The sequence below is a fragment of the Symphalangus syndactylus genome, chromosome 20, assembly GCF_028878055.3.
Source record: "Symphalangus syndactylus isolate Jambi chromosome 20, NHGRI_mSymSyn1-v2.1_pri, whole genome shotgun sequence".
Classification (NCBI taxonomy): domain Eukaryota; kingdom Metazoa; phylum Chordata; class Mammalia; order Primates; family Hylobatidae; genus Symphalangus; species Symphalangus syndactylus.
Window position 1 is genome coordinate 68,070,866 of NC_072442.2, and position 26,762 is coordinate 68,097,627.

Here is a 26,762-nt window from a genome sequence, read left to right on the forward strand (position 1 = left end):
CATTAGAGATTCCCATGAACTTGATGGCTTAAAACAACAGAAATTGATGCTCTCGCAGTGTGAAGACCAGAAGTCTGAAATCAAAGACCCAGCCCCTCCCCAGGCTGTCGGGGCAGAGTTCCCACTTACTCCCCTCTTCCAGTGTCTGGTGGCTCCAGGCATTCCTTGGTTGGCGGCAGCCCCACTCCAAACCCTGCCTCTGTCTTCTCCTCTGTCTGCGTTTTCCCCCTTTCTCTTTCCATAGGGACACAGCATTGGATTTAGGACCCACTGGTTAATCGACAGTGACCTCATCTTGAGATCCTTAATTTAATCACATCTACAGAGAATGTTTTCCAAATAAGGTCACATTCCCAGGTCCCAGGAATTAGAATCTGGACATACCTTGTGGGGGGGCACTACTGAACCCACTGCAGGGAGCTAGAAGGAGTCTGATGTCACAGGGCAGGAGAATAGGGCCCTGGAAAGGTGGAGCAGGTGCGGACCACAAAGGGCCTTGAGCTGAGCAGTGGGGCTGTGTGCCTAAGTGAATGGGGAGGAACACGGTCCGATTTGTGACCCGGCTGCTGTGGGGAGGGTGCTGGAATTATGCTTGTAAGAGTTGGCAAGGGTGGGGAGGAGCGGAGACGCCTCACAGTGCGGGAGACGAGGGGCGGAAATGCGGAGGCATCTAGAATGGCTCCCAGGTTCCCTACGTGTGTGGTCTTTGGGAAAAGGCTGTATTAACTTTGGGAAAAGGCTGAGTTTGAGGCTCTCAAAGGTGGAGGTGCCCAGGAGTCTGCAGCCCAGACTTCTCCCGGGAGTGGGAACACAATTCGGGAGAGGAACGTAAAGCAGGGTTGGCGGAAGCTGGCGAGTACCAGTCCCTGCCACCACCACCATTTTATCATGAACAATTGTAAGCACATAGAAAAGTTGAAAGAATTCACAGTGAACACCCGTTCACATACTGTCTAGCGTTCGCAGTGATGATTTTTCTACTCTTGCTTTATCACACATCTGTCCATCTTTCCATCCCTCTGAACATCATCATTCCATCTTGTTTTTTGTTGTTGTTGGTTGGTTGGTTGTTTTGAGACGGAGTCTCGCCCTGTCGCCCAGGCTGGAGTGCAATGGCGCAATCTCGGCTCACTGCAACCTCTGCCTCCCGGGTTCAAGCAGTTCTCCTGCCTCAGCCTCCCAAGTTGCTGGGACTACAGGCACCTGCCACCTCACCCAGCTAATTTTTGTATTTTTAGTAGAGATGGGGTTTCACCATGTTGGCCAGGCTGGTCTTGAACTCCTAACCTCGTGATCCACCTGCCTTGGCCTCCCAAAGTGTTGGGATTACAGGCATGAGCCGCCATGTTCAGCCCATCTTATTTTTTATGTACTTCGGAGTAAGTTGCAGAGAGTCGTACACTTCACTCCAGCATGTCACTCACTGGAGCTCAACATTTACTGAAGTGCGTGAATCTTTTTTTGTTCTTGTTTTTGTTTTTGTTTTTGTTTTTTTGAGACGGAGTCTTGCTCTGTCGCCCAGACTGGAGTGCAGTGGCGCGATCTCAGCTCACTGCAAGCCCCGCCTCCTGAGTTCACACCATTCTCCTGCCTCAGCCTCCCAAGTAGCTGGGACAACAGGCGCCCGCCACCACGCCTGGCTAATTTTTTTGTATTTTTAGTAGAGACAGGGCTTCACCATATTGGCCAGTATGGTCTTGATCTCCTGACCTCAGATGATCCCCCTGCCTCGGCCTCCCAAAGTGCTGGGATTACAGGTGTGAGCCCCCATGCCCGGCCCCGTCATCTAGGTTTTAAGCCCTGTATGCATTAGGTATTTGTCCTAATGCTCTCCCTTCCCTTGCCCCCCACCGTCCAACAGGCCCCAGTGTGTGACCTGTTGGTGTGTGACCCTCCATGGGAACAGCAATTTTTAAGGGATGGGTAGAGAAAGAAGATTTCGCCAAGGAGCCTGAGAAGGACGGTGACAGTCACAGGAAGAGCACCAAAGTGGGGACGTCAGGGAAAATCACCTGTGTCAGTTACCTTAGGTTTGACTGCAGATAATAGAAAAACCATGTAACAGAGGCTCAAATCGCATTTGGCACTTTTTCTTTCTTTTATGTAAAAACGTCCCGCAGTAGACCTTCCTGGGGTGGGCTCCACTGCGCCATCAGTGACCTGGACTTCCAGCTTTCTGCTCAGCCGTCTTCAGTGGTGGCTTCTATCCTCGGCTCACCTCATGGTTCAGGATGGCTGCTGGGGCTCCAGCCATCCCATCAACTCTCCAAACCAGCAACAGAAGGAGGAACAAGAGCAGTGTGGGTAGTGTACCTTTCGGCTAAATCAGTCTTTTTCAGCAGCTTTCTGCAAGTTCCACACATATCCATGTAACATCTCGTTGGCCAGAACGTAATCATATGGCTCACACCATCAGGAAAGGTGTCTTTGAACTAGCCGCTGGGTGCACTGCCACTCTGAATACAGTAGGATTTCTGTTAGTCGGTGGGGAAATGGATATTTGCTGCCAGCAGCCTTGTCTGCCTTTTCTTCTTCCTTGAGATCTGGTGCCCAAGCCGCTGTCTGCTCAGCATACCCACCTGTGGCCGTCAGAGACTGAAGCCTGTGCTGAGTAGTCCCATCTTCCTCCCCCAGGGTTCCTGCCTTCTCCGAGGGTTGGTTTCCCCATCTTTTCTGTACCCCTTTTCCTGGTTGGAGTCTCCTGGGCTCTCACGGTTTTGTAGGGGCAGAAATGAAAGGGGAAGGCCCTGGAAATGTTTGCAGGCCAAGCCCTTTCGCTGCCCCTGGGCCTCCCTCCACCAGCACCCCGTCCTCAGGCCCCCCGTGTTCAGCTCCATGGTCAGCCCCCCTTAACCAGGAGGGATATGGAAGGGGACTTCTCTGGAGTGAGATTCAGAGGGAAAGGGAGGGCATTTGGGACCTGGGTTCAGATCCTGTGACCTTCGGCAATTGTATGTAAATTGAGGAAAATAAGAACTGCCTCCCCGCGAAACGTCCAGGCTGGAAGGAGGAGGGGATGGCAGGGCCTGTGGTCCTCTGCTCTGATCAGGATGAACTGTGCACATGGGGAGACTGGCAGAGACCTTCAGCCACCTTCCCTGCCGTCTCTTCCCCCCGTTGCTCTTGGACGATCTCCCAAGTGTGTGGGGTCCATTCCTGCACCCCTGGGAATTGGTCAGCGTACGGGAGAGTCTGCTTGGCTGGCTGGAATCTAAACTGTGGGCGAGGCTGGGGTCCACTGTTGCTTCTTTTCCCTGGCCTTAACTCCAGGCACCAACAGGGCAGCCTGGAGCCTCCTGGAGAGGAGGAGGGAGGAGGGAGGAGGGAGGGGCTGACGGGAGGCTGCCCTCCATCCCCTCCTGTGTTTCTGCAGAGTGAGGGGGTCTCACCAAATGGCCAGGCACTTCACGGAGCCAGACTCAGGCCAGCTGGGTGCCGCTGTGCCTCTTCCTCCTCCCCCTGGAAGGACCAGTCAGTTCACGTCCTGCCAGCCACAGACACAGTGTCATGGTCTGCAGGGCACTGGGCCTTATGTCATAGGTATGTGGCGTACACGCGTCTCAGTGGGAGGGCGTCCTGGGTCCTGCCCAGGTGCGTGGCGTACACGCATCTCAGTGTGAGGGCATCCCTGGGTCCTGCCCAGGTGCGTGGCGTACACGCAGCTCACTGGTAGGCATCCCTGGGTCCTGTGGTTCTTCATACACAAGCCTGTCTAGGGAAAAAACTAGTCCATGTCCCCTGGCAGCTGAATGGGGCATTGGCTCGGGGATGAGGAGAGGCAGCCGACAGAAGCAGGTGCAGTGAGCCTGGGGGAAGCGCTCGGCTGCCAAAAGGCCAGATTGGGCAGAGCGTGGCTATGGCCAGGCGTCCCGGTGACCTGTTGACACCATTCTCCAGCTGCTGGTTGCCTGTGGGCTGGTGTGTTGTGACAGAAGAGGGAAGAGCTGGGGCCCCCGTGGAGAACTTGGCTGGCTGGGACTTGGCTGAAGCCTCAGACCTGAGACAGACGGTGCGATCCTCTGCTCATTCATTCTCTCCACGCACTTTCCCTGAGAGCCTGCCACAGGTGGGGTTGTGGGTGCTGGCATGCAATGATGACTGAGATGCTCACCTCCTGCCCCAGGGGCTCAAGGACAAAGGGGCAGGATTCACTAAGGTGCCAGGGGGCCAGGTGCCATAGGGAGGGCGACCTGGAGGAAAGGATGTCTGGGCAGATGGCAGGGCAGGCTCAGCCAGCCTCCCCCATCACACTGTGCAAGATCCGAAGATGCCTGGCCAGGGAGTCCCGCCCGGAAGATACCCAGGGAGGTTTAACAAGTGGACGCCACCACTGGGCAGTCCAGCGCGTAGGAGGCTCCCGCTGGCCCCAAGGCTGCCGGCACGGTGATCTTCGTGGGTCCAGGACACCCTGCAGTGCCAGCTCCCACTGGCCTGCACGAGTGCTGAAGCTTACCCCTGCTCCACGATGAGTGTGAGAGGGGTGTCCACCCCCCGCTGGCGGCCCCAGCCCAAGGAGGTCCACCATGGCCCCCGGAAGCAACACGGCCACGTTCTCTGTTCCCGGTCAAGGCTGGGGAAGCAAACAGGCCAAGGGGCAGGGACCGGTTTGTGGGAGGGTCCCTCCTATAGCCATGCTGGTGGTGCTGGACGCAGGGGCCTTTCCGAGGCTGCCCTCGTAACCGTTTTGGAAAATATGAAGCCCTGAGCTGCTGACCTGCACACCCCCCTCGCTGCACGGGCTCAGCCTCCCCTCCCAGGGGGGTGGGCTCCGTGCCTGGGCTCTGGAGCCCAAGTGGTGCTGGCAGCCCTGGGGGTTAACACGGCTCAACTTCCCGGTTGCCTTTCCTTCCCTCCTCCTCTGAAGGAAGCCCACGTCGGGGTGATGGAAACAGGCGCCGGTTCCGAGGAGTCTGCTGTGAACCCCTGTCCCTGCCAGGCCTGGGCACAGCCTCCTCGCCCACACCCTGCTGCCTTGGGCTCCGTCCTCCGTGCAGGGCCTTGTTCTGAGGGCTGAGGGCTCCCCTCCCACACCCCAGAACCTGCCCTGGCCCCCTGGAGGGAGTGGGCTCAGTACAAATGGTACCCAAGGAGGAGGGCCACAGGAAGTGACATCGCCCGGCCCCCCCCCACCTCCTTATTCCCTATAAAAAGCAAAATGGTGACTCAGAGAGGAGAGTTGGAAGCGTCCTGCCTCCTGCTCCCACTGTTAATTTTTACACTTGGAATTAGGCAGAAGGCAAAGAAAACAGCAGCTTGAAATACGCGGCTGACATGCTCTTCAACGGGTAGCAACAGCAGAGCCGCCCCTCCCCGCCTCCCGGCAGCCCCGGAGCGTGCAGAGCCGGGTGCCTGCTGGCTCTCCCCGGCCCCTCACCAGGCCCAGGTCCCCGCACAGCCCCCGCCCGGGCCAGGCGTGGATGGTGCGGCCGGGACCATGGCAGCCGGGGGCCGCCGCTGGCGCCCACTACGCTACCAGTCCCTGGCAGCTCTGGTGGAAGATTCTCAGTGGCCTTTCTTGTTCCTTGTCTCAGACTTCAGCTACGGGACGGACGAGTACGACGGAGAGGGGAATGAGGAGCAGAAGGGGCCCCCGGAGGGCTCAGAGACCATGCCGTACATCGATGAGTCGCCCACCATGTCCCCGCAGCTCAGCGCCCGCAGCCAGGGCGGGGGGGATGGCGTCTCCCCGACTCCACCTGAGGGGCTGGCTCCTGGGGTAGGTACACCGGCTTTTCCTTCTGGGTTTGGGGAGGGGTGACGGGAAGGCCTGGGCATCGTGGGCCAGGCCCTGCTTGGGTTGGTCTGGAGAGATTGGGACTGGAGACATTTGGACCTGGCCGTTCTTGGTGCCTCGTCATCTCGTCCTGGCCCCGGACCCCTCTCAGGCTCAGGCTCCCCTCCCCACCTGCTTTGCCGACGCTGCCGCCCCTGTCTCTCCCCCTGTACTAGCCATCTGCTCCCTAGGCCTCCCAGAACCCTCCTTGCCTCTTTCAGCTTTCCCCTGTCAGCCTCCCTCCTCGAGAGGACCCAGGAGAGGACCAGGCTCTCCTCCCCTCTGCACCCAGGCCAGGCAGTGGCTGCATGAGTGGCCCGTGGGCTCCAGGTGTTCAGATGCTGCCCCTGCAAAGCCAGCCTGGGCCTGGTGCTCCCTGTGGGCGCAGTGAGCTGCCCGCTCCAGCCCTCCTCTGTTCACTTTGGAAGGGAACAAACTCTGATGGCGTCCAGCTCTCCTTGTTGACAGAGACGAGAGCTCTGCTCCAGAGAGAAGCGTTGTAGAAGGAATATTAAGCATGTGCTCTGAGCTAGGCCAGGGATAGAAACTGTGGAGGGTTTGCAGTCCTTGTCATTAACGTGTTCCTGGCGACAGGGACTGAGGCTGTCTGAGCGCAGCTTGTGTGTGCGCGTCGGAGACACATGAACGAGCAGAACAGAGATTCTGGAGGGTTGTTTGCCTGGAGCTGGCGGGGGAGAAGAATCCAAGCCGGTCCTCTGTGGGGGGTGTGTGTTGCAGGGGGCGGTGGGAGTGCCCCATCCTTGCTTGGTCCAGCGCGTCTGGGTGTGTTTTGTGGGGGGTCTCCGTTCTGCCTTCTGACATCCCCAGAGGAGCAATCGCTGAGATGCCACGGGCTGCCTCTTCTTCCTCCAGGGGCTAGTGCCCCCCACTCCAGCTGAGGCCGCCTGAACCCTCCCATTCTTGAGAACCCCCTGCTCCTTCCCTCGCCAGCCTCCCTGGCCACCCTCCACCCCCCACAGAGCTCTCACCCCCTCTTCACACCCCGGGGTGGCCGTTATAGCCTTTGGCAACAAGGGCCTTGGCAACGGGCTTCCCACTTGGGGGAAGCCACATTGTTGCCATGGCAACAGAGGCCGAGGCCGAGTTTAGCGGCAGCCCAGCCGTGCACATTTCGGAAGGGCTGGCAGGGGGCAGGTGGGAGGCAGGGGGTCCGGCGAGGGGGTTGGTCAGTGTTGGGCCCTCCACAGCCGGCATCCTGGGGTGTTGTTGCCCTGCCCTAAGATGGGAGGTGGGTTAGAGACAAGCGTCTCGGACCTGTAGGGGCAGGTTTTTTGCCCTGGTCCCCTGGAGGCATTGGGCTCAGGGTACAAATAGTAACCCAAGGAGGCAGAGCAGGTGTTCAGGGACCTGAACGGGGGCCAACCAGGGGAGAGCAAGGAGGAGAAGACTCTCCCTCCCATCTCTGCCTTCAGCTCTCAGACCACAGCAGGGCTCAGAGCCCCGCCCGAGGGGACTCAGCTCTACCCCACTGTGAGCAGCTGTAGGAAGATGCTGCGGAATCCCGGTGTAGGGCCAGGGTCTTTGCCGCTGCCTGTCCCCGCGCCACCTCCCTCTTTGCTCCCTGTTCCTGTGCCCTGTCCTTGTCACGTGACCACCACGGCTGGCGTCCGTGTCGATTTTCCGATTCCTTGGTGCTGGCAGATGCCTTCTCTCGGGAGACAGATCACGGGCGTCACGCACAGATGCCCCCGCCTGGCGCTCCGGGGCTTCGGGGCAGAACTTGACTTGGTGGCTGTGCGTCTTGCTTGGTGGCTCACGAGGGACCCACTTGGCTTGAGGACCTTGAAATCCAGAGATGCTGGAGTGACAGCCCCCTGAAGTGCTTGTGGCCCCCAGGGTTGATGTTTACACCATCGGCTAGAAGCCACGCAAGGCAGGAGTAGGGAGCCCTTGTCCAGCCTGGGGATCGTCCCGGCAAAGGTCCCATCCGCGCACCTGCCTTCCCTCCTCGGGGAGCGTGTCTGCCCTTTCCGCTGGGTCACCGGCCCCACCTAGTGGACTCTGCAGGTATTGCTGTTTACACGGGGTGCCTGGAGGGAGCTGACGCCCCTTCCTGAGTACTTGGGGATGTTTTGGTTAAAAATACTATTAATAAAGGACCGAGGTTTCTGTGGCTTGGCTGTGCTTATTTGGCCAAACAGGTCCCCTCCCCTACCAGGCTTCCTGCTGGGGCCTTGGGAACAGAGGGGACTTCTGGACCAAATCAGACAATTGTTCTAGATACTCAGATATCTGGCTTCTGGCACCGCCTGATCGCTGAGCCTTCCACGCCCAAATATGCAGCCAACGGGAAGCCCAAGGTTGAGTCTTTGTGTTAGTCAGTGTTCTTTAGAGAAACAAAACCAGTAGGGTGTGTGCGTTATCTGTATCTATGTCTAAGTGCGAAGAGAATATTAGAAGGAACTGATTCAGGTGATTATGGAGGCTTAGAGGTCCTAATCTCTGCAGTCAATTGCTGGAGACCCAGAACAGCCAATACTAGTTCCAGTCCAAGTGCAAAGGCCTGAGAGCTAGGAGAGGGCCAGGGATATAAATTCCAGCTCAAAAGCCAGTGGACGCGAGGCTCAGGAAGAGCCAGTGTTTCAGTCTGAGTCCAGAGGGAGGAGGAGGTCAACATCCCAGCTCACGCTCAAGTAGTCAGGGGAGAGGAGCTTCCTCTTATTCTGCCTTTTTGTTGATTCAGGTGTTCAGTGGATTGGATGAGGCCCACCTACACTGGGAGGACTCTGTTTTACTCAGTCCACCAATACACGTATCGACCTCGTCGCAAACGCCTCACAAATATGTCCGGATTAATGTTTGGACAAGTATTTGGGCACCTTGTGGCCTAGTCAGGTTGACCTAGAAAATGAAGTGTCACACTATTATCCCCTCAGCTGCCCAGGATGGAAAGCAGATAAGCTTTGCACAGATAAAAATCTATTACTCTCAGGCTGGGCGCGGTGGCTCACGCCTGGAATCCCAGCACTCTGGGAGACTGAGGCAGCCAGATTACCTGAGGTCAGGAGTTTGAGACCAGCCTGGCCAACATGGTGAAACCCTGTCTCTACTAAAAATACAAAAATTAGCTGGGCGTGGTGGCCGGCGCCTGTAATCCCAGCTACTCAGGAGGCTGAGGTGGGAGAATGGCGTGAACCCGGGAGGCAGAAGTTGCAGCGAGCCGAGATCTCGCCACTGCACTCCAGCCTGGGTGACAAAGCGAGACTCCATCTCAAGATAAGAGAATCTACTACTCTTTAGCTGTGAGACACTGGGCAAATGTCCTCATACCGCTGAGCCTCAGTTTCCTCGTCTCTAAAGAGCTCTAACTCCCCTGAAAGGTAGTCGGGAGGAGGCCCCACTGTGAGCAGCTCTCAGACCACAGCAGGGCTCAGAGCCCTGCCTGGGGGACTCAGCTCCCATCCCACTGTGAGCAGCTGCAGGAAGATGCTGCGGAATTTCAGCATCGGGGAGGCCTGCGGCATCGGGCCTGGCTCACCAAAGTGCACAGCCCTTGGCCACCAGGGCCCACAAGCCTTTTCTCACCAGGTTAGAGGGCTGGGGGGCCAAGAGCATTGCAAAGACCAAGTCTGATCAATATCTGCTGCACGATGACCGAATCTGCTTTTGCAATCAACCTCCTTTCTGCCACATGGGGTGGCCCCGGGTGAAGCCATGTCTCTGTGGTCTTGGCAGGACATGCTCCTCTCTCCCCAACACGCCCTTCCACAGCCTTGCCCTCTGCCTTTGTCTTCGTTTGTGTCCCCAAGACATGCATCCCACAGAGGTACTAGGGTGAAACCTGAAACCCTGCCCCACAAAACCTGCCCAAGTCCAGGCTGAGCAGGGCAGCACGGCAGGGCCAGGCCCACAGACCACTGGTGGCTCCATTCAGCTGAAAGGGCCTGGTTTCACTCTGAGAAGGAAGGAAGGGCCAGGACTCATCTCAGCTGACAAGTGGGGGTGTAGGTTCCTAAGCCAGGACCATGGTCTTAACAGAAGATCCGACTCAGGCCGCAGACTCCTCTGTCTGCTTCCCTCTTGGGAAACTTAGTAAAAAGGGGCCACAAGGCAGAGAGGAGAACTGGGTTTTGTCCTCACTGTACCACTGTCTCACTGTGTGGCCTGAGGGGTGTCACTCACCACTCCCCACCCAGAGCTGCAGTTTGCTCATCTGTAGAGTGAAGACACTGAGAATTTCCTCCCTCCTGACCTCACAGGGCTCAAACCTCACAGCTGTTGTGAGGTTTCTGTGAGATGGTATTTGGCAGGATGCTTTGTCAATGTAAAATCGAAACGGGTTTAGACTCCAGCCTGCAGGAGAACCCAAAGATAAGGGTGGAGGTGAATTGAAATCCTCACCCTTGGCCGGGCGCGGTGGCTCACGCCTGTCATCCCAGCACTCTGGGAGGCCGAGGTGGGTGGGTCACCTGAGATCAGTAGTTCAAGACCATCCTGGCCAGCATGGTGAAACCCCATCTGTACTAAAAACATACACAAAAAATTAGCTGGGTGTGGTGGCAGGTGCCTGTAATCCCAGCTACTTGGGAGACTGAGGCAGAAGAATTGCTAGAACCCAGTGGGGGCAGAGGTTGCAGTGAGCTGAGATCGCGCCGTTGCACTCCAGCAGCCAGGGGGACAGAGTGAGATGCCATCTCAAAAGAAAAAGGAAAAATAAATCATCATCATTGTCCCTGTGATCCTCTTCTTCCTCCTCCCCCTCATCACAGCTGCTTAGAGAGGCTTGTGCTGAACCTTTCATGTGTGTGGTTTCATTTAAGACCCTCAACAACTCTATGAAGTAGGTGCTATAACCATCTCCACATTACAGGTGCGAAAACTGAGGCTCAGAGAGGTGACATAATTTGCCTAAGATTAGCTGGGCATGGTGGTTCACTCCCATAATCCTGTCTACGAGGGAAACTGAGGCAGGAAGATCACTTGAGCCCAGGAGTTGGAGGCTGAAACGTGCTAGGATCACGCCTGTGAATAGCCATTGTACCCCTGCCTTGGTGACAGAGCAAGACTCCATCTCTTAATAATAACTATTAATATTATTATTGTTTGTCCAAGACCATGCAGCCAGCAGGGCCAGAGCATTATTGAAACTTGGGTTTCTGTGATGCCAGAGTCTGCATAGCGCTGCCAGGTCCCGCTCACACGCCCTCCCTTGTGAAGCTTTCATGCCCACCCCGCCACTGATCCCATTGCAGTTTGGAAGGTGTGCACGGTCACTTGTGGGGTGCATCTGCCCTGTGAGATCAGGACCTTAATCCCTGATCATCTCTGTGGACCCCAATGGAAGCGTCTCGGCAGCTAGGGGTTCTCAACTGGTATTCGTGGAATGGAACCAAGTAGTTCTGGGATGTTCAGTCAGGAGGAAGGCAGGAGCAAAGGAAGGCTCAGGCAATAATGCTGGGAAGAAGTCAGGCTCAGGCAATAATGCTGGGAAGAACTCAGACCCAGGGATAACACTGGGAAGAACTCAGGCTCAGGGTTAATGCTGGGAAGAACTCAGGCTCAGGGCTGGGAGGAACTCAGGCTCAGGGTTAATGCTGGGAAGAACTCAGGCTCAGGGCTGGGAAGAACTCAGGCTCAGGGTTAATACTGGGAAGAACTCAGACCCAGGGATAACACTGGGAAAAACTCAGGCTCAGGGATAACACTGGGAAGAACTCAGACTCAGGGATAACACTGGGAAGAACTCAGGCTCAGGGATAACACTGGGAAGAACTCAGGCTCAGGGATAACACTGGGAAGAACTCAGACTCAGGGCTGGGAAGAACTCAGACCCAGGGATAACACTGGGAAGAACTCAGACTCAGGGCTGGGAAGAACTCAGGCTCAGGGATAACACTGGGAAGAACTCAGGCTCAGGCAATAATGCTGGGAAGAACTCAGACTCAGGGCTGGGAAGAACTCAGGCTCAGGGATAACACTGGGAAGAACTCAGGCTCAGGGATAACACTGGGAAGAACTCAGGCTCAGGGCTGGGAAGAACTCAGGCTCAGGGATAACACTGGGAAGAACTCAGGCTCAGGGTTAATGCTGGGAAGAACTCAGGCTCAGGGCTGGGAGGAACTCAGGCTCAGGGTTAACACTGGGAAGAACTGCAGCCTCCTCTTCCCTTTCTCGGTCTCTTCTGAAGGCTTGGGGCTTGGGTTTCGAGGTTGCTGGTAGGTGAGTGAAGAGGCAGCATGGGAGCCACGAACTCCTGAGATGGTGCCCACTCCACTCCCTCCCGACTGCTCCCGACCTGGGTTGTGTGGGTCAGGGACGCCCGTGGTGGAGTCAGGGACTCCTCGAGTTTCAACCTCCACCCCCAGCAGCCGGCCCCTGCATTTCTCCCCTTCCTGGATCTTGGGTCCCTGCTGCAAAGAGAAGGACACGAGCTGGACCCTCCCATGTGCCAGGTGCTGTGCTAGGAGCCCAGGGGCTTCCCTGCCAGCCAAGTCCTCCAGCCATGGGGCTACCCCCGTTTAGTAGATGAAGACAATGAGGCTCAGGGTGGCTCCTGGGCTTGTCCCAGTTGGGAAGGAGGTAAGTTGGAAGTAGGTAGACTAATACCTTGGTTGTGACCCTGGGTCCCGTCATCGCTGGCTCCCCTGTCCTCTCTGGCCCTCCTACATTCACACCTGGCTGGGATCTTGCTCACCTCTCCACACTGTTAATCTTCTCTGATGAATCACACTTGGCTGGCCTGGCTTATCCCACAGCTCTCACCCCCCATCTGGGATCTCCGTCTCCCAGCTAGCTAGCAGCCCTAGAGGTGGTGCCATAATTACCCCCATTCTATAGATGAGGAAACGGAGGCACAGGGAGCCTAGATGACGTGCCCAGGTCACACAGTTGGCAAGAGGCAGAGCTGGGGCTCACATCCAGAGTGCAGGAGAGTTTTCTTTCTGTTTTAGTTTATTTGTTTCACTGTATAAACAGTGTCGTGTACTGGCTTCTCAACATCAGCTTTATTTTATTTTCTTTATTTTATGTAATTAATTTATTTATTTGAGATGGAGTCTCCCTCTGTCACCCAGGCTGGAGTGCAGTGGCACAATCTCGGCTCACTGCAGCCTCCGCCTCCCGGGTTCAAGTGATTCTCCTGCCTTAGCCTCCCAAGTAGCTAAGATTACAGGCACACACCACCACACCCGGCTAATTTTTGTATTTTTAGTAGAGATGGGGTTTCACCATGTTGGCCAGGCTGGTCTTGAACTCCCAACCTCAGGTGATCTGCCCGCCTCGGCCTCCCAAAGTGCTGGGATTACATGCGTGTGCCACCTCACCCGGCCTATGTATTTTAGTTTTTTGAGACAGAGTCTCCCTCTGTCACCCAGGCTGGAGTGCAATGGCACGATCTCAGCTAACTGCAGCTTCCCCTTCCTGGGTTCTAGTGATTCTCCTGCCTCAGCCTCCCAAGTAGCTGGGATTACAGGCACCCGCCACCATGCTTGGCTAATTTTTTGTATTTTTAGTAGAGATGGGATTTCACCATATTGGCGAGGCTGGTCTCGATCTCCTGACCTCAGGTGATCTGCCTGCCTCGGCCTCCCAAGTGCTGGGATTACAGGCGTGAGCCACTGCATCTGGCCAAATTAGCTTTATGTAGTTGAACTATGTATATGATTTTGGAGTGACTTGTGCTAGAACAGAGAAAGAGGAGGCAGAGGGAGGAGCAAGGGGATCTGGAAGGTGATGAATCTGGTTCCGTCTGTGGCTGTAGTTAGTGGCTGCACCTGCCCTGGCACTTGCCCTTTGGTGTCAGTTCCCATTGGCCGAAGAGCTACTGAGCTTCATACAATCTGCAGGTGGGGCTTGAGTTTCTGCCAGGAAAGCTGGGAGAGCCAAGGAGAAGCCGAGAGGCGGGAGAAAGTCTTCAAGCCGCCGACCTGCCTCTGTTAAAGGCCTGGAAGTGAGAACGTGCCAGGCCCTTTGAGAGGTTACTGTCAACAGTGAGATGGGTGAGTCATCAGCTGGGGCCCCACGGCCCTTGTTTGGCCTGGCTTGGTGGCTTCCTGCTGGGCACAGAGTGAGCAGTGTTTTAGAAAGAGTCATCTGATGTCAGCGGGAGGGATGCAGGATGAATGTCCTGTCACACCTGGCCTGAAATCCTTCAGCACCTTCCCTTCGCCTATAGGGCCCCCCTTCGCTTCGCCTATAGGACCCACCTTCCCTTTGCACAGCTGTGAAGGCCTTGTCTGACCTGACCCCTGGACCCCCTGCCTACCCCTGTGGCCTCAGGACCAACTCCCTGCTAGAATGTGAACTCTCATGAGACAGAGATTTTGTCGGTTTTGTAACAAAACTTTTGCTCATTGCGGTCTCTGGTGCCTAGAAATATGCCTGGCACACAGCAGGTGCTCAGTAAATATTAGCTGAATGAATGCATGAACCAGCCAGACTAAACTCATGTCATTGTGCCTCACACAGTCTCTCTCCTGTCTGTTCCCCAGTCCCACCGGCATCTCTAACCACTGTTTTTTTTTTTTTTTTTTTTTTTTTTTGAGACAGAGTCTCTCTCTCTCACCCAGGCTAGAGTGCAGTGGTGTGATCTCGGCTCACTGCAACCTCTGCCTCCTGGGTTCAAGCGATTCTCCTGCCTCAGCCTCCCTAGTAGCTGGGACTACAGGCACCCACCACCATGCCTAGCTAATTTTTGTATTTTTAGTAGAGACGGAGTTTCACCGTGTTAGCCAGGATGGTCTCGAACTCCTGACCTCGAGTGATCCACCTGCCTCGGCTTCCCAAAGTGCTGGGATGACAGGCCTGAGCCAGCGCACCCAGCCATAATTTTTTTTTTTTTTTTTTAGAGACAGGGTCTTGCTCTGTCGCCCAGACTAGAGTGCAGTGGTGCGATCTCAGCTCATTGCAACCACTGCCTCCCAGGTTCAAGGAATTCTTGTGCCTCAACCTCCAGAGTAGCTGGGATTACAGGCCTGTGCCACCACTCCTGGTTAATTTTTGTATTTTTAGTAGAGACAGGGTTTTACCACGTAGACCAGGCTGGTCATGAACTCCTGAACTCAAGTAATCCACCTGCCTCAGCCTCCCAAAGTGCGGGATTAAAGGCGTGAACCACTGCGCACGGTCTAATTTTTTTTTTTTTTTTTTTTGAGACACGGTCTTTCTCTGTTGCCCAGTCTGGAACATGGTAGCACAAACACAGTTCATTGCAGCCTCAACATCCTGGCCCAAGCAATCCTCCTGCCTCAGCCTCCCAAGAAGCCGGGCCCACAAGAGCATGCCACCACACTCAGCTAATTGTTTTTTAAAATTTTTGTAGAGATGAGGTCTTGCCATGTTGCCCAGCTGGTCTCAAACTCCTGGGCTTGAGTGATCCTCCTGCCTCGGCCTCCCGAAGTGTTGGGATTTCAGGCGTGAGCCACTGCACCCGGCCTATGTGTATAGTTTATTCGTGGACAGAAATAAGGAAAAATGTATAACTAACTCTTAGAGGCTCCCTCTGTCAGAGGGAACCAGAGGGTACTTTCTCTTTCTATATTATGTGTGTCTACAGAGTTAGAATTGTTAGTGATGTAACAGGAAAATAAAGAAGTTAAAAAAGAAGTGCCACGATTGGGAACGTATAGTGGGCTCTGAGGGCACCAGCGGGCACATCTGATGCAGCCAACGGGGAGTCACGGGAGGCTCCCTGGAGGAGGTGACGTTTAAAGTCGAATCTAAAAATGAGCAGCGGGCCGGGTGCCATGGCTTACACCTGTAATCTCAGCACTTTGGGAGGCCGAGGCAGGTGGATCACCTGAGGTCAGGGGTTCGAGACCAGCCTGGCCAACATGATGAAACCCCATCTCTACTAAAAATACAAAAATTAGCCGGGCGTGGTGGCGGGTGCCTGTAATCCCAGCTACTTGGGAAGCTGAGGCAAAAGAATGGGTTGAACCGAGGAGGCAGAGGTTGCAGTGTGCTGAGATGACGCCATCGCACTCCAGCTTGGGTGACAGAGTGAGACTCCGTCTCAAAAAAAAAAAAAAAAAAAAAAATTAGCAATAGGTGTTTCCATGTTATCCCTTCCAGAAAAGTGACACCTCAGCTGAATGGCACCTCAGCTGCAGAGTTCTGACACTGCTCTCCTCCCCAGTATGGCCCTGCCCCTCCCTTGACACTGCCTTGGGAGTCAGTCACCAGGTCAGTCTGTTCCCGAGACTGTCAGCTCCGCGAGAGTAGGCACGGGGTCCCCTGTCTGTGGCTGCATTCCGAATGCTAGCACAGTGCCTGGTGCACAGCAGGCGGTTAACAAATGCTTGCTGATTGGGTCAGGCGATTAACAAACGCTTGCTGATTGGGTCAGGCGATTAACAAACGCTTGCTGATTGGGTCAGGCGGTTAACAAACGCTTGCTGATTGGGTCAGGCGGTTAACAAACGCTTGCTGATTGGGTCAGGCGGTTAACAAACGCTTGCTGATTGGGTCAGGCGGTTAACAAACGCTTGCTGATTGGGTCAGGCGGTTAACAAACGCTTGCTGATTGGGTCAGGCGGTTAACAAACGCTTGCTGATTGGGTCAGGCGGTTAACAAACGCTTGCTGATTGGGTCAGGCGGTTAACAAACGCTTGCTGATTGGGTCAGGCGGTTAACAAATGCTTGCTGATTGGGTCAGGCGGTTAACAAACGCTTGCTGATTGGGTCAGGTGGTTAACAAATGCTTGCTGATTGGGTCAGGCGTTAACAAATCCTTGTTGATTGGGTCAGGGGAGGGAATGGAGGGTGGGTGTGGGGGAAGACTGTCTTTGGGGAGTCAACCATTGGAGACTGAGATTTAGACTTGATGGTGTCAGAAATCTCAGTGGCTGCGAAAGATTTCAAACATTAGCTGGCTGTGGTGTGTGCTTGTGGTCCCAGCTGCTCAGGAGGCTCAGGTGGGAGGATCACATGAGCCCAGGAGGTCAAGGCTGCAGTGAGCCATGTTTGTGTCACTGCACTCCAGCCTGGGTGACAGAACAAGACCCTGTCTCAAAAAAAAAAAAAAAAAGTCTCAGTGGGTGCCCCATTCATTGCCCTTGTGGGAGTTTATGCCCTTCACCCTCTACAGTGCTGTTCAGGCCACTTCTCCAAGTTCATCATCTGTCCTCTAGCAAGCAGTGCTTCTTAACCTACCTTCCTTCCTCCTTTCCTTCCTCCCTTCCTCCCTCTCTTCCTCCCTTTCTCCCTCCCTTCCTCCCTCCCTCAAGACAGAGTCTGGCTCTGTTGCCCAGGCTGAAGTGCAGTGGTGCGATCATAGCTCATTGCAGCCTCCAACTCTTGAGCTCAAACGATCCTCCCGCCTCAGCCTCCTGAGTACCTGAGATTTCAGGTGCATCACTGCACCCGGGTTGCTGAAGCTGCTTAACCCTTTCCTTTCGGGCCCTCTCTTCTTTGCCTGGAAACCCTTCCCTATTTCCAGATGCTGCTCAGAAGCCACTGTCCTGTGAAGCTTTCACTCTCAGGCAGCGTTAGTGCCACTGTCCTCCGTCCCCAGGGTGGCTGGTAAACGAGAACACTGCCTCGTGTGTTCACACGTCCTCACCCCAGACGGATGGAGAGCCTGCGAGCGGCAAGGGCCCGGTCTCCCAGCCTTGTATGTGTGTCATGCCAGGCCTTTTCTGGGTATGGATGAATGAACAGACGGATGGACAGACAAGATCGGAGCCAAAGTGGGGAAGTACATGTGGTCGTGTGGGTGTAAGAGGCTCTAAAGCTTGGTGGGGTGGTGGCTTTGGAAAAGGAAAAGAAGGAAGAACCGAAGGACGTGGTAAAAGGGATGTGGGGGTTGAGGGGAGGAAGACTCGCAAGATGGCGGCCGCACTAACAGAAGTGGAAACCCGGAAGGGGAAGCTGTTTCAGGAGGAGGAAGGGTCGTTTGGTCCGGACATGTGGAGTGGAAGGGCTGTTGCTGGGGCTTCCAAGTGAGGAGACCCAGTGGCCGGGGCAGGTGCTAGACCTAGAGCCCAGCAAGACACCGGGGCTGGAGCTGGCAGCGGGCCGCCATTGGCCTGGAAGGGAGAAGGGATGCTTCTCTGGGGGAAGGGAGCAGAGGGCTGAGGCTGGGCCCAAGCAAGTGACTCCACATTTACAGGAGGCGGGAGAATGAAGGGCCAGCCTACACCAGAAAGTGGTCGGGGCAGCGCCTGCATCAACAGGGCAGCTGAGGGCTCGGAGAAACTCTAGACTGCAGAGGCCAAAGAGTCGGAGAGGGAGGCCTCTGGCTTACGGAATAAACCGTTTTGGGGGCCTCTGAAGCAGGCTGCTTCTATGGAGAACATTAGGAGCCAGGCCGAGGCAGACGGAGTGTGGAGCTCAGGTCCAGGGCTGGCTCAGGGCATTTGTAAGGGAAAGGGAGGGAAGCTGTGGGGACCGGTGAGTCACTTCCCCTCCAGGGGGGCACAGAGGGCCTGTGAGTGGAGTCTGTGTCTGATGGAGGGGCACTCTCGTTACTCACTGGAATTTCCAGCTGCTGGGGACAGGGTGGAGTAGAGAGGCCCTGGATACTCAGGGAGCCACTTGTGTGGGGTTCAGGGATTTCGGGAAGAAGTGGGCGTCAGTCTCACCATGCCGCGTAGAGGCGTGGGGAACGGGGACGAGGATATCCTGGCAGACTTCCAAGGGCACCTCATGTCCTCTTGAGTGGAGGAACGAACACAGCAGGGGCCTGTGGGGTTTTAGGCCCTTCTTCGTGTTGCCTGCAGGTTTGACTTGTGTGGGCAGCCCATGCCATGCACTTGGAGCCTGCCGGGCGGGAGACAGAAGAACCTGTGGCACCAGGCCCTGAGCTGGCATACTTGTGCCCTGGGGAATGCCAGGCCTGGTCGTTCCCAAGCCCTGGCCACAGCCTCACCCGCCCACACCAAATGAGGAATTGTGGCTGAAAGGCCCTTCAGATGCGTCCTGGCTATTTATAACCCCCCCAGGCAGGGACAGGGGAAAACCAGGGGCTGGAAGGAGATGGGTGGGGTGGGGTGGGGTGGGGGTGTGCCTCTGCTGAACCCTGGTGGCACAGTTCCCTGACCAAAGGCTGTTAGCCCTGGGGCCCCCCAAGGGCTCACCCCCCAATCCCTTGCTCTGTATTTCAGCTCTGGAAACAGGATGGAGCCTCTCTCCAGAGAGGGCAGCTTCTCTGCTGCTAATGGAATTGCATGAGCCCCACCTAGAACCCAGAGCTTCTGAAGAATTCTGGGGGGAGTGGAGGGCTGTGGGCCGAACTTGGGCTACAGGTGTGGTTCACACCTGTTGTTTTAAAATGTTAATTATTCGCCATCGTTTTAAAATCAGGAGGGTTCCTGTTAATAAGCCAGATTTTAGCTTATTTTGAACAGAGATCAGGCAGCCCGTGAGCCTGCGTTTCCTCCAGCAGCCATCAGCTGGAGTGAGTGGTGGTTTCACCCAGCCCTACCTGGTCACTGGCTGGCCTCACCCGCACTCTCATGGGTGCCGTTTGCAACCTTTGCTCCATTGTTGGGTTGTAAAAGAGCTTTTCAGGGCCTCCCCTGGACTCCTCCTCCCATGGAAGGAGGTGTATGAGCATCCAGGAATTAGGGCCAGGGGGACCAGAATGTGGCCTCACTCCCTGCACAGGTGGGGGTTCTGCAACCATTAGAGAAGCCAGGGGAAGCTGGCTGGGAGTGGGCAGGGCCGGCGATGGTGCCTGTCCTGGGTTCTGGGTGCCTGTCCTGGGTTGTGTGTGCACTCCCCTTGCAGGCTGGCTCCCTGCGGTGGGGTGGCTTGGGGGGTGGCTGCTCGGAGGAGGTGGGGGTGCTGGTCTCATCAGTGCCTGTGAGTCGTGGGGGGGTGCTGCTCAGAAGAGGTGGGGGTCCTGGTCTCTGCAGTGCCTGTGAGTGGGGGCTGCTCAGAGGAGGTGGGGGTCCTGGTCTCAGCAGCGTCTGTGAGTAGGGGGGCTGGCCTGTGAGTTGGGGGCTGCTCAGAGGAGGTGATGCTGGTGTTAGTAGCGTCAGTGAGTTGGGGGGCTGGTCTTTGAGTGGGGGGCTGCTTAGAGGAGGTGGGGGTGCTGGTGTCAGTAGTGTCCGTGAGTGGGGGGGCTGGTCTTTGAGTTGGGGGGCTGCTGGGAGGAGGTGGGGGTGCTGGTCTCAGCACCTGTGAGTTGGGGGGCTGCTCGGAGGAGGGGTGCTGCTCTGAGGAGGGGGATCCTGGTCCCTGTGACTGGGGAGCCCACCGCTCGTGGGCAGGACCGTGGTGGCACCGCGCTCCTGCTGGGGGGGCAGGTCAGGCCTGTCTGTTGCAAAGCCTGACTCCTCCAGCGGCGGCCGGGACGCGGCTGTGGCTTCTGGGCGGGCCGGGGCCTCCCCTCCGGAAGGGGGCTCCGGCGCATCGGGACTCCGGGGTGGCTCTGGGGGTCGCCCCTGCACGCCGGGCTCCTGGCTCGGCCGCGCGCGGGGAATGAAGCTGCGTCTGGGAAGCGGCCTCCCCCTTCCACCCCACCCCACCCCACCCCACCCCACCCCGGCCCGGCCGCGGCCTCCTCGCTCCTCCTCTGCCGCAGAAGCCTCCGCCAGCCGCGGCCCCGCAACCCCAGAGGACGGGCGGCCCCACCTCGCGACGCGCGTTTCCTGTGTGTTCGGGGCGAGCGCGAGCCCTGGAGCCTGGGAAGGGCGGGCCCTGCGGGGCCAGGAGCGGGGCCGGGCGGGACACGGAGGAGGGCGCTGTGCCCCGCTGTGCCGCGGGTTCGCCTCCGCCACGGGCCGGGCACGGCGTCAGGCGCTGCCCGGGCCTTGCTACCCCTTTCGCCGGGCGAGGACGCGCGAGGCGGCGGCGGCGGAGCGGGGCGGACTAGGTCCGGGATGCAGTCCCAGGTCGGGAGCCCCAGGCCGGGCGCGCGGGTGTAGACCTGCCCCCCCCTCCCGCCCGCCTCCTCCCTCCTCCCTCCTCCCGCCGCCGCTGCGTGGACCCCGCTTCCTGTCTGCCCTCCGCGGGCTCCGGCTGCCATGGAGGAGGAAGAGGAGGCGATAGGCTTGCTGGACAAGGTTCTGGAGGACGAAGATGTGTTTCTCCTGGAGGAGTGCGAGCTGGGAACCCCGACCAGCCCCGGCTCAGGGTCCCCCTTCCTGGTGGCTGTGAAGGTGGGAGCGTGACACGCCCTGGGCGCTGGGGGGGGCCGGGCCGGCGCTGCCGAAGGTGCGCGGGAGAAATGGCTGATGGGGGCGCAGAGCGCGCGGCCGGGTGGAAGCCCTCGGCGGAGTCCGCGAGGGTCCCGGCCCCGGCAGCTGTTCCCAGGGGAGAGGGGCGGGACTGCCTCCCCGACCGATGTCCTCGGGGGAGTGGCTGCCGCCCCCTCCAGGCCAGCCCAGCTCAGGGCTCCGGGGGCTGTACCAGGAGTCACCTGGCGGGTCTGTCAGCTCGAGCCTCGCCGCCTCCCTGGAGCCGGTGGGCAGGAATCCCGTTTCCACGGCAACCGCAAGAGAGGGGCCACCCTCTTCCCAGCCAGGAGACAGGGACTTGGTGTCTCTGAGCTGAGGCAAGAGGGTGTTTGCAAAGGGCAACAGCCAGAGGTCACTGAGCTTCCTTGAAGGAAAAGCACTGGGTCAGCTGAAGCGGGGGAGGGAACAGCTGGCTTGGAGGCTCCAGCCAGGTGGGCAGGTGCCCTTCCCGAGGTGGGATAAGCAGGGAGCATCTGCTGGGCCCTGGCCCACCCGCTCTGGGGCTGAGGGTGTCCTCTGCAGCAATGCCCCGTCCTGTAGGAGAGGTTGCCTCCCGGTAGAACTGGAGGGCAGTGGTGGCCGGAATCCCCTTGAGGAGCAGGGCGGCCCCGGAACCACGCCGGCTCTGTGAGTCTGGCCCGGCACACCACAGCGGTCTTCCTTTTTCTCTCCTGGACACACCTCTCAGAGCTTCAGCCTCAGCCTTTTGCTCAACTGCTCTCTTGTTCTGTGTCGAGAAGGGAGGCCCAATGAGGACGCATTTCAGGGAGTTTGCAGACTGCTAAGCGAGGCTGCCTGACCGAGTGCCCATCTGCGGGGCCTAGAAGGCATGTGCAGCGAGCATCGCTGGGGGCGGGAGGCTGTCCCTGAACCTCTCTGGGCCTCCCTGTCCCTCATAGAAGATGGGGATCACAGCCCTGCCCCACCCACTCTACAGTGTGGCTCTGAGGTGGAGCCAGTGGAGGTAAAAATAGATGCAGAACCACGGTAGATGGCTGATGTGTGGAGTATGGGTGGAGCGGTGGCTGCAGGCCTGGGTGGGGAGTGGAGCTGTAGGGAGGCTGGCAGTGGCTGGCACCCCACCCCGTGTTCTCTGATCTGGTGCTGGCGTAGGGCCGTGGGGGTAAGTCACGTCTCCTGGTGGGCTCAGGGAGGCCTCTGCACTTAGGGTCTGACCAGCCTCCCCACTAGGAACAGGGTGGGCAGGTCTGCTCGTGAGCCAGGAGTCCAGCTGGGAGTAGCAATGCTGGGACGGGAGGTGTGTGGCCCTCATGGGCCTTCTCTGGGAAGCCCCCAGCACAGATGTGGGCCCACTCAGAGGCTGCCTCCTGGACCTCCCCTTCTGCTGGACCCTGGCGTATGCCTCAGCTAAGCCCCTATTTCATTCTGCTCAGAACTCCAGATGTTTGCCTCGGCAATTACATCCCATTCTCCTTGAGGACGAGGACCACGTCATATTCATTGCTGAACACTACACAGTGCGTGGTGTGGGGCTGGTGCTAGTGAGAATCTGCACCATGTGTGAGGCCCGCTGGGGCCCACAAAGGGTGCACCAGGTTCCCAGCCTCGCTCCATCTCAGAGGTGTCCTACTGCGTACGGCGGTGGCCCACGGATGCCGAGAGAGCCTGAGCACGTGTCACACCTAAAAACGCTGCTTCTCCTGGGTCTCCATGAGCACCTGGATGGGGTCTTCCCCTCTACTTTGCTGCCAGCATGGGGGAAGGGGACCTTTCTTGAATGCTGGGGGAGTTCCAGGCTCCCTGCCTCATCCTGAACACCTAGAATTCCTCCCTCCTCTACCGGCATTGGCCTCAGAGGGAGAAGACAAGCAGGTGGCCACAGAGCGGTGGGAAGAAAGCTCACGGATTCATTCAACAAACACTCTCAGGTTGGGTGCTCTTCAGAGCACCGTGCCTGGCACTGTAGAGACGATGAGAGGAACAAGGCATGATTCTCCCTCCCAAGGCGTTCAGAGCAAGGGGCAGGTACAGGGAGTAGGAATAGAGTACTGAAGTAGTCGGGGTGGGCCAGGTGCGGTGGCTCACGCCTGTAATCCCAGCACTTTGGGAGGATTAGGTGGGCGGATCACCTGGGGTCAGGAGTTTGCGACCAGCCTGACCAATATAGTGAAACCACACCTCTACTAAAAATACAAAAATTAGCTGGGCGTGGTGGTGGGTGCCTGTAATCCCAGCTACTCGGGAGGCTGAGGCAGGAGAATCACTTGAACCCGGGAGGCAGAGGTTGCAGTGAGCCGAGATGGCGCCACTGCACTCCAGCCTGGGTGACAGAGTCAGACTCAGTCTCAAAAGAAAAAAAAAAAAAAAAGGCTGTGAGAAGAATACTGATAAAAGGGTACCAAATTCAGGGGAGAAGGGACCACTTCTAGTGGCGTTGGGGATGGCCTGGATGTGTCCACGTGTGTGTGCGCACAGGACAAGGGTCATTTCTGGATGACACAGTCTGTCCTGGGCTGCAGACGTTCTTGGCACACCCCTCCCTGGCGGCTGGTAGGAATCCAAGGCAATTCTCTTTGCTATTACTTTACTTCAGGGGTACTTACGTTAAGCAGCAGTTGCGTCCTGAGCATGTGCCCAAGTGCCAGGCCCATAGATCAATCCTGTTTGCAGTGTAATTTCCAAGACGCTTCGTCTTCCTGGGGGGCAGAGGTAAAGTTGGCCGCAGTTTTCTCCAAAGCTATAGCTGGAGTTTGCTGCATATCTCAGCCCAGACTTAGCTTTGAAGAGTTATTGATCTGTAAAACTGGTAATGCAAATACTGATAGCGTCACGTTGCATCTGTAAAATGGCGTATACTTGCCAAAAATGTTTCATGCCATTCTATTTAAAGATAGGTAGGGTTGTGACGGGGACGTTGTAGAAGGTGCTATTTTAAGGAACTTATTTGTCGGAATAAAAACTCTTTTGTAATACAGATTAACCCTTTAGGTATTATTCTGTGCCATTTTTTTTTCTTTTGAGACAGAGTCTCACTCTGTCGCCCAGGCTGGAGTGCAGTGGGACAATCATGGCTCTCTGTGGCCTCCACCTCCCAGACTCAATCTCAATCGTCCTCCCACCTCAGCCTCCCCCTCACTATAGGCACATGCTACCACGTTGGGCTAATTTTTATATTTTTGTAGAGACGGTTTCATCATGTTGCCCACGCTAGTCTCTAACTCCTGGGCTTAAGTGATCTGCCCATCTTGGCCTCCCAAAGTGCTGGGATTACAGGCGTGAGCCACTGAGCCCAGCCCAATTCTGTGCCAGTTTTTAATGGATCATCTGAAACGTCTCTATTTCTGTTTCACCTGCCCAGGTCTCTTGTGCTTCCACATCATGCCTGTATCCCCCATTTGGATGTTTTTCTAAGTACGGGCCCCACATGTGGTGATTTGAGAAACGATCGGTGGCACCTCGATCTATATTTTGCATTTTAATGGTTAAGTATATATTTTAATATACATTAGAAAAAATACGACCTGTACATTTTTCTTACGATTTCAAATATGTGTAGGATAAGACCGCTTTTTACAAGTCAGCTCTTGGGCACAGTGGCTCATGCCTGTAATCCCAGCACTTTGGGAGACTGGGCGCGGTGGATCACGAGGTCAGGAGTTCAAGACCAGCCTGGCCAACATGGTGAAACCTTGTCTCTACTGAAAATACAAAAATTATCTGGGCATGGTGGCATGCACCTGTAGTCCCAACTACTCAGGAGGCTGAAGCAGGAGAATCGCTTGAACCCGGGAGGTGGAGGTTGCAGTGAGCCGAGATCACGCCACTGCACTCCAGCCTGGGTGACACAGTGAGACTCTATCTCAAAAAAAAAAAAAAAAAAAAAAAGTCATTGTAAAGAACAATATTGAGTAAAGAATAGTGCAGGTGGTGGTATGTGAGTGTGGCAAAATTTTAAGGGTGGGATATGAACAACCGAAGTTTCAAAACACTGCCTGTGCCCCATGGTGCCTCCCTAAGACTTCAGACAGCAACAGGGAGCCCAGAATACGGGGATCCACCCTTTGGGAGACATGGGCTGCTGGAATTTGGTCTTTGTCCCCCAGCAGTTGACCCTGTCTTCTCTGTTCTAAATTCTGCCAAGGAAGCAGCTGAAAGAGACTTTCCTCAGCGCCTAGCACTGGGAGAGGAGAGGGTCTCTCGATGTCTCTACACTGCCTCAGCTGTCCTGAGACTGAGATGGGCCAGTCGTCCTGAGGTTGATGCTTGGCGTGGGTCTAAGCCCCAGGCACGGCCACCCCCAACCCCCAGGCCCGGTGGCATCTACTCAGCAGATCCTGCTGGGTACTGCCGGCAGCCAACTGTGGCCCGTGAACTGACTTCTACCATCTGTGAGCCTCAGACCCTTGCTGCATGCCCTATAGCCTTGAGTTGCAGCCAGAGAGCCAGCCCTGCTTGTTGTCTTGGAGGCCAGTGCTCCTGGAGAGATTGTGTCTTTGCTTGGCCTGGAACCAGATGTTTGGAGGCTTTAGCCTGTCAACTCTTTGGAGGACCAGGCCTGAGTTGGCCACGCCTTACTCTAGACACCGTCCCTACCAGAGTGACCTGATGTCTTTGGTTTGGTGGCTTCAAGCTGCCACACTGTGAGCCTAGCAGATTGTGCAGGATGCTGAGGATGAACAGACCCACCAGGGCTGTATTTCATAAGTTCTGGCTAGGAGGAAGTGAGGACGGGCAGCTTCCCGGTGCTGGAGACGGGTAGGCAGCGTGGCAGAGGCTGTGGGACCTGGAACTCTTTAGAGAACTCACTCCAGAGCATTCTGGGCACGTAGGCACCTCTGAAGTGCTCCCTGGGGGAGAGACTATGGCCTTCACCTTCGTATTCCCGGTGCCTGGCTCCCGGTGGGAATGGGTGCGTGAGTGGTGAGCCTGGTGTTTGATGAGTCGAGACGCCCCCGCAGAGACTGAAGAAACAATGTGAATTTCCTCATGGCTCTAAGCTGGGGATTGTGGAGTCTGAGGAAAGCTGGAGAAGACGGGAGATGGAACAGGCCTTCCTTTGGTGGTGACTGAGCAACGGGTCTGCTGTTAGCCAAGTGCACTGAGGCTAATTTCCCATCCGTACGCTCTCCAACGCCTTTGCTCCCATCCCAGCCAAAACTGCAGCGTGAACGGGGCCCAGAGCGGGACTCTTGGGGCTGACTCTGTATTGCCTTTTGAGGGAGGGTCTTTCTGAGTCGTCTTCCCATCAGAACCAGCCTTTCAAGACTGGATTGTGAATGGAAGTCTTGAAGGGAGGATCTTACAGAAATGGATGATTACAGGGCTTCAGGGTCTACGCTCATGCCAGGGGGGATGGAGCTTGTTTGTGGCTGGGGCTGCAAATCCCGTTCTTCCCCCCATCCTAGTCCAATCAGCTCTACAGTTAAAGCTCACGATGTGGCATTTGCTAAACCCTCAGGCAAATCCGTGGTTGGCCGGGAACAGGAGGGGGCGCTAACCCCCCAGCACAGGGGATGAGTTCCCATTTGTCAAGGCTGGGAAGCAGCAGGAAGACCCCTCAGGGTCTGACCTGGAGGGGCTGGGGCTGGGGCTGGGGGCTGTTCTAGGCTCTGATCTTGTCCCCCAGGGGTACGTGTGCTGGAGGCTGTGCAGGCCTCTGGCAGTCACGACTCTCAATGCCTCAGGAAGATGATAACACCTGCCAGGTTTTGAGACTCCGGTGAGTTGAACCACGAAGAGAGCTAAGCCCAGTTCCTGGTATTTGTGAAGCCGCCAATAAGTAACTATTGCCCTTGCCTAAAGCGTGGGGTCTGTATTGCTTTTCTAATGCTGCTGAAACAAACCGCCACAAACAAGGACTTAAAACCACACAAATTTGTTCTTT

At 56.5% G+C, this 26,762-nt stretch overlaps 1 protein-coding gene across 6 annotated transcripts in view; it reads left to right on the forward strand.

The window, feature by feature from the left end:
* Positions 1–26,762, forward strand: part of ABR (ABR activator of RhoGEF and GTPase) — a 223,552-nt gene that overhangs the window by 101,017 nt on the left and 95,773 nt on the right. For 4 of the 6 annotated variants that reach the window (XM_063629639.1, XM_055256611.2, XM_063629641.1 and 1 more), the window contains exon 2: positions 5,532–5,716. In XM_063629639.1, the coding sequence (XP_063485709.1) occupies positions 5,532–5,716 (185 nt within the window). Of the gene's footprint in view, positions 1–2,289; positions 2,305–5,531; positions 5,717–20,347; positions 20,840–26,762 lie in introns of those variants that run through there. The other 2 variants (XM_063629640.1, XM_055256618.2) reach the window with 2 other exon arrangements.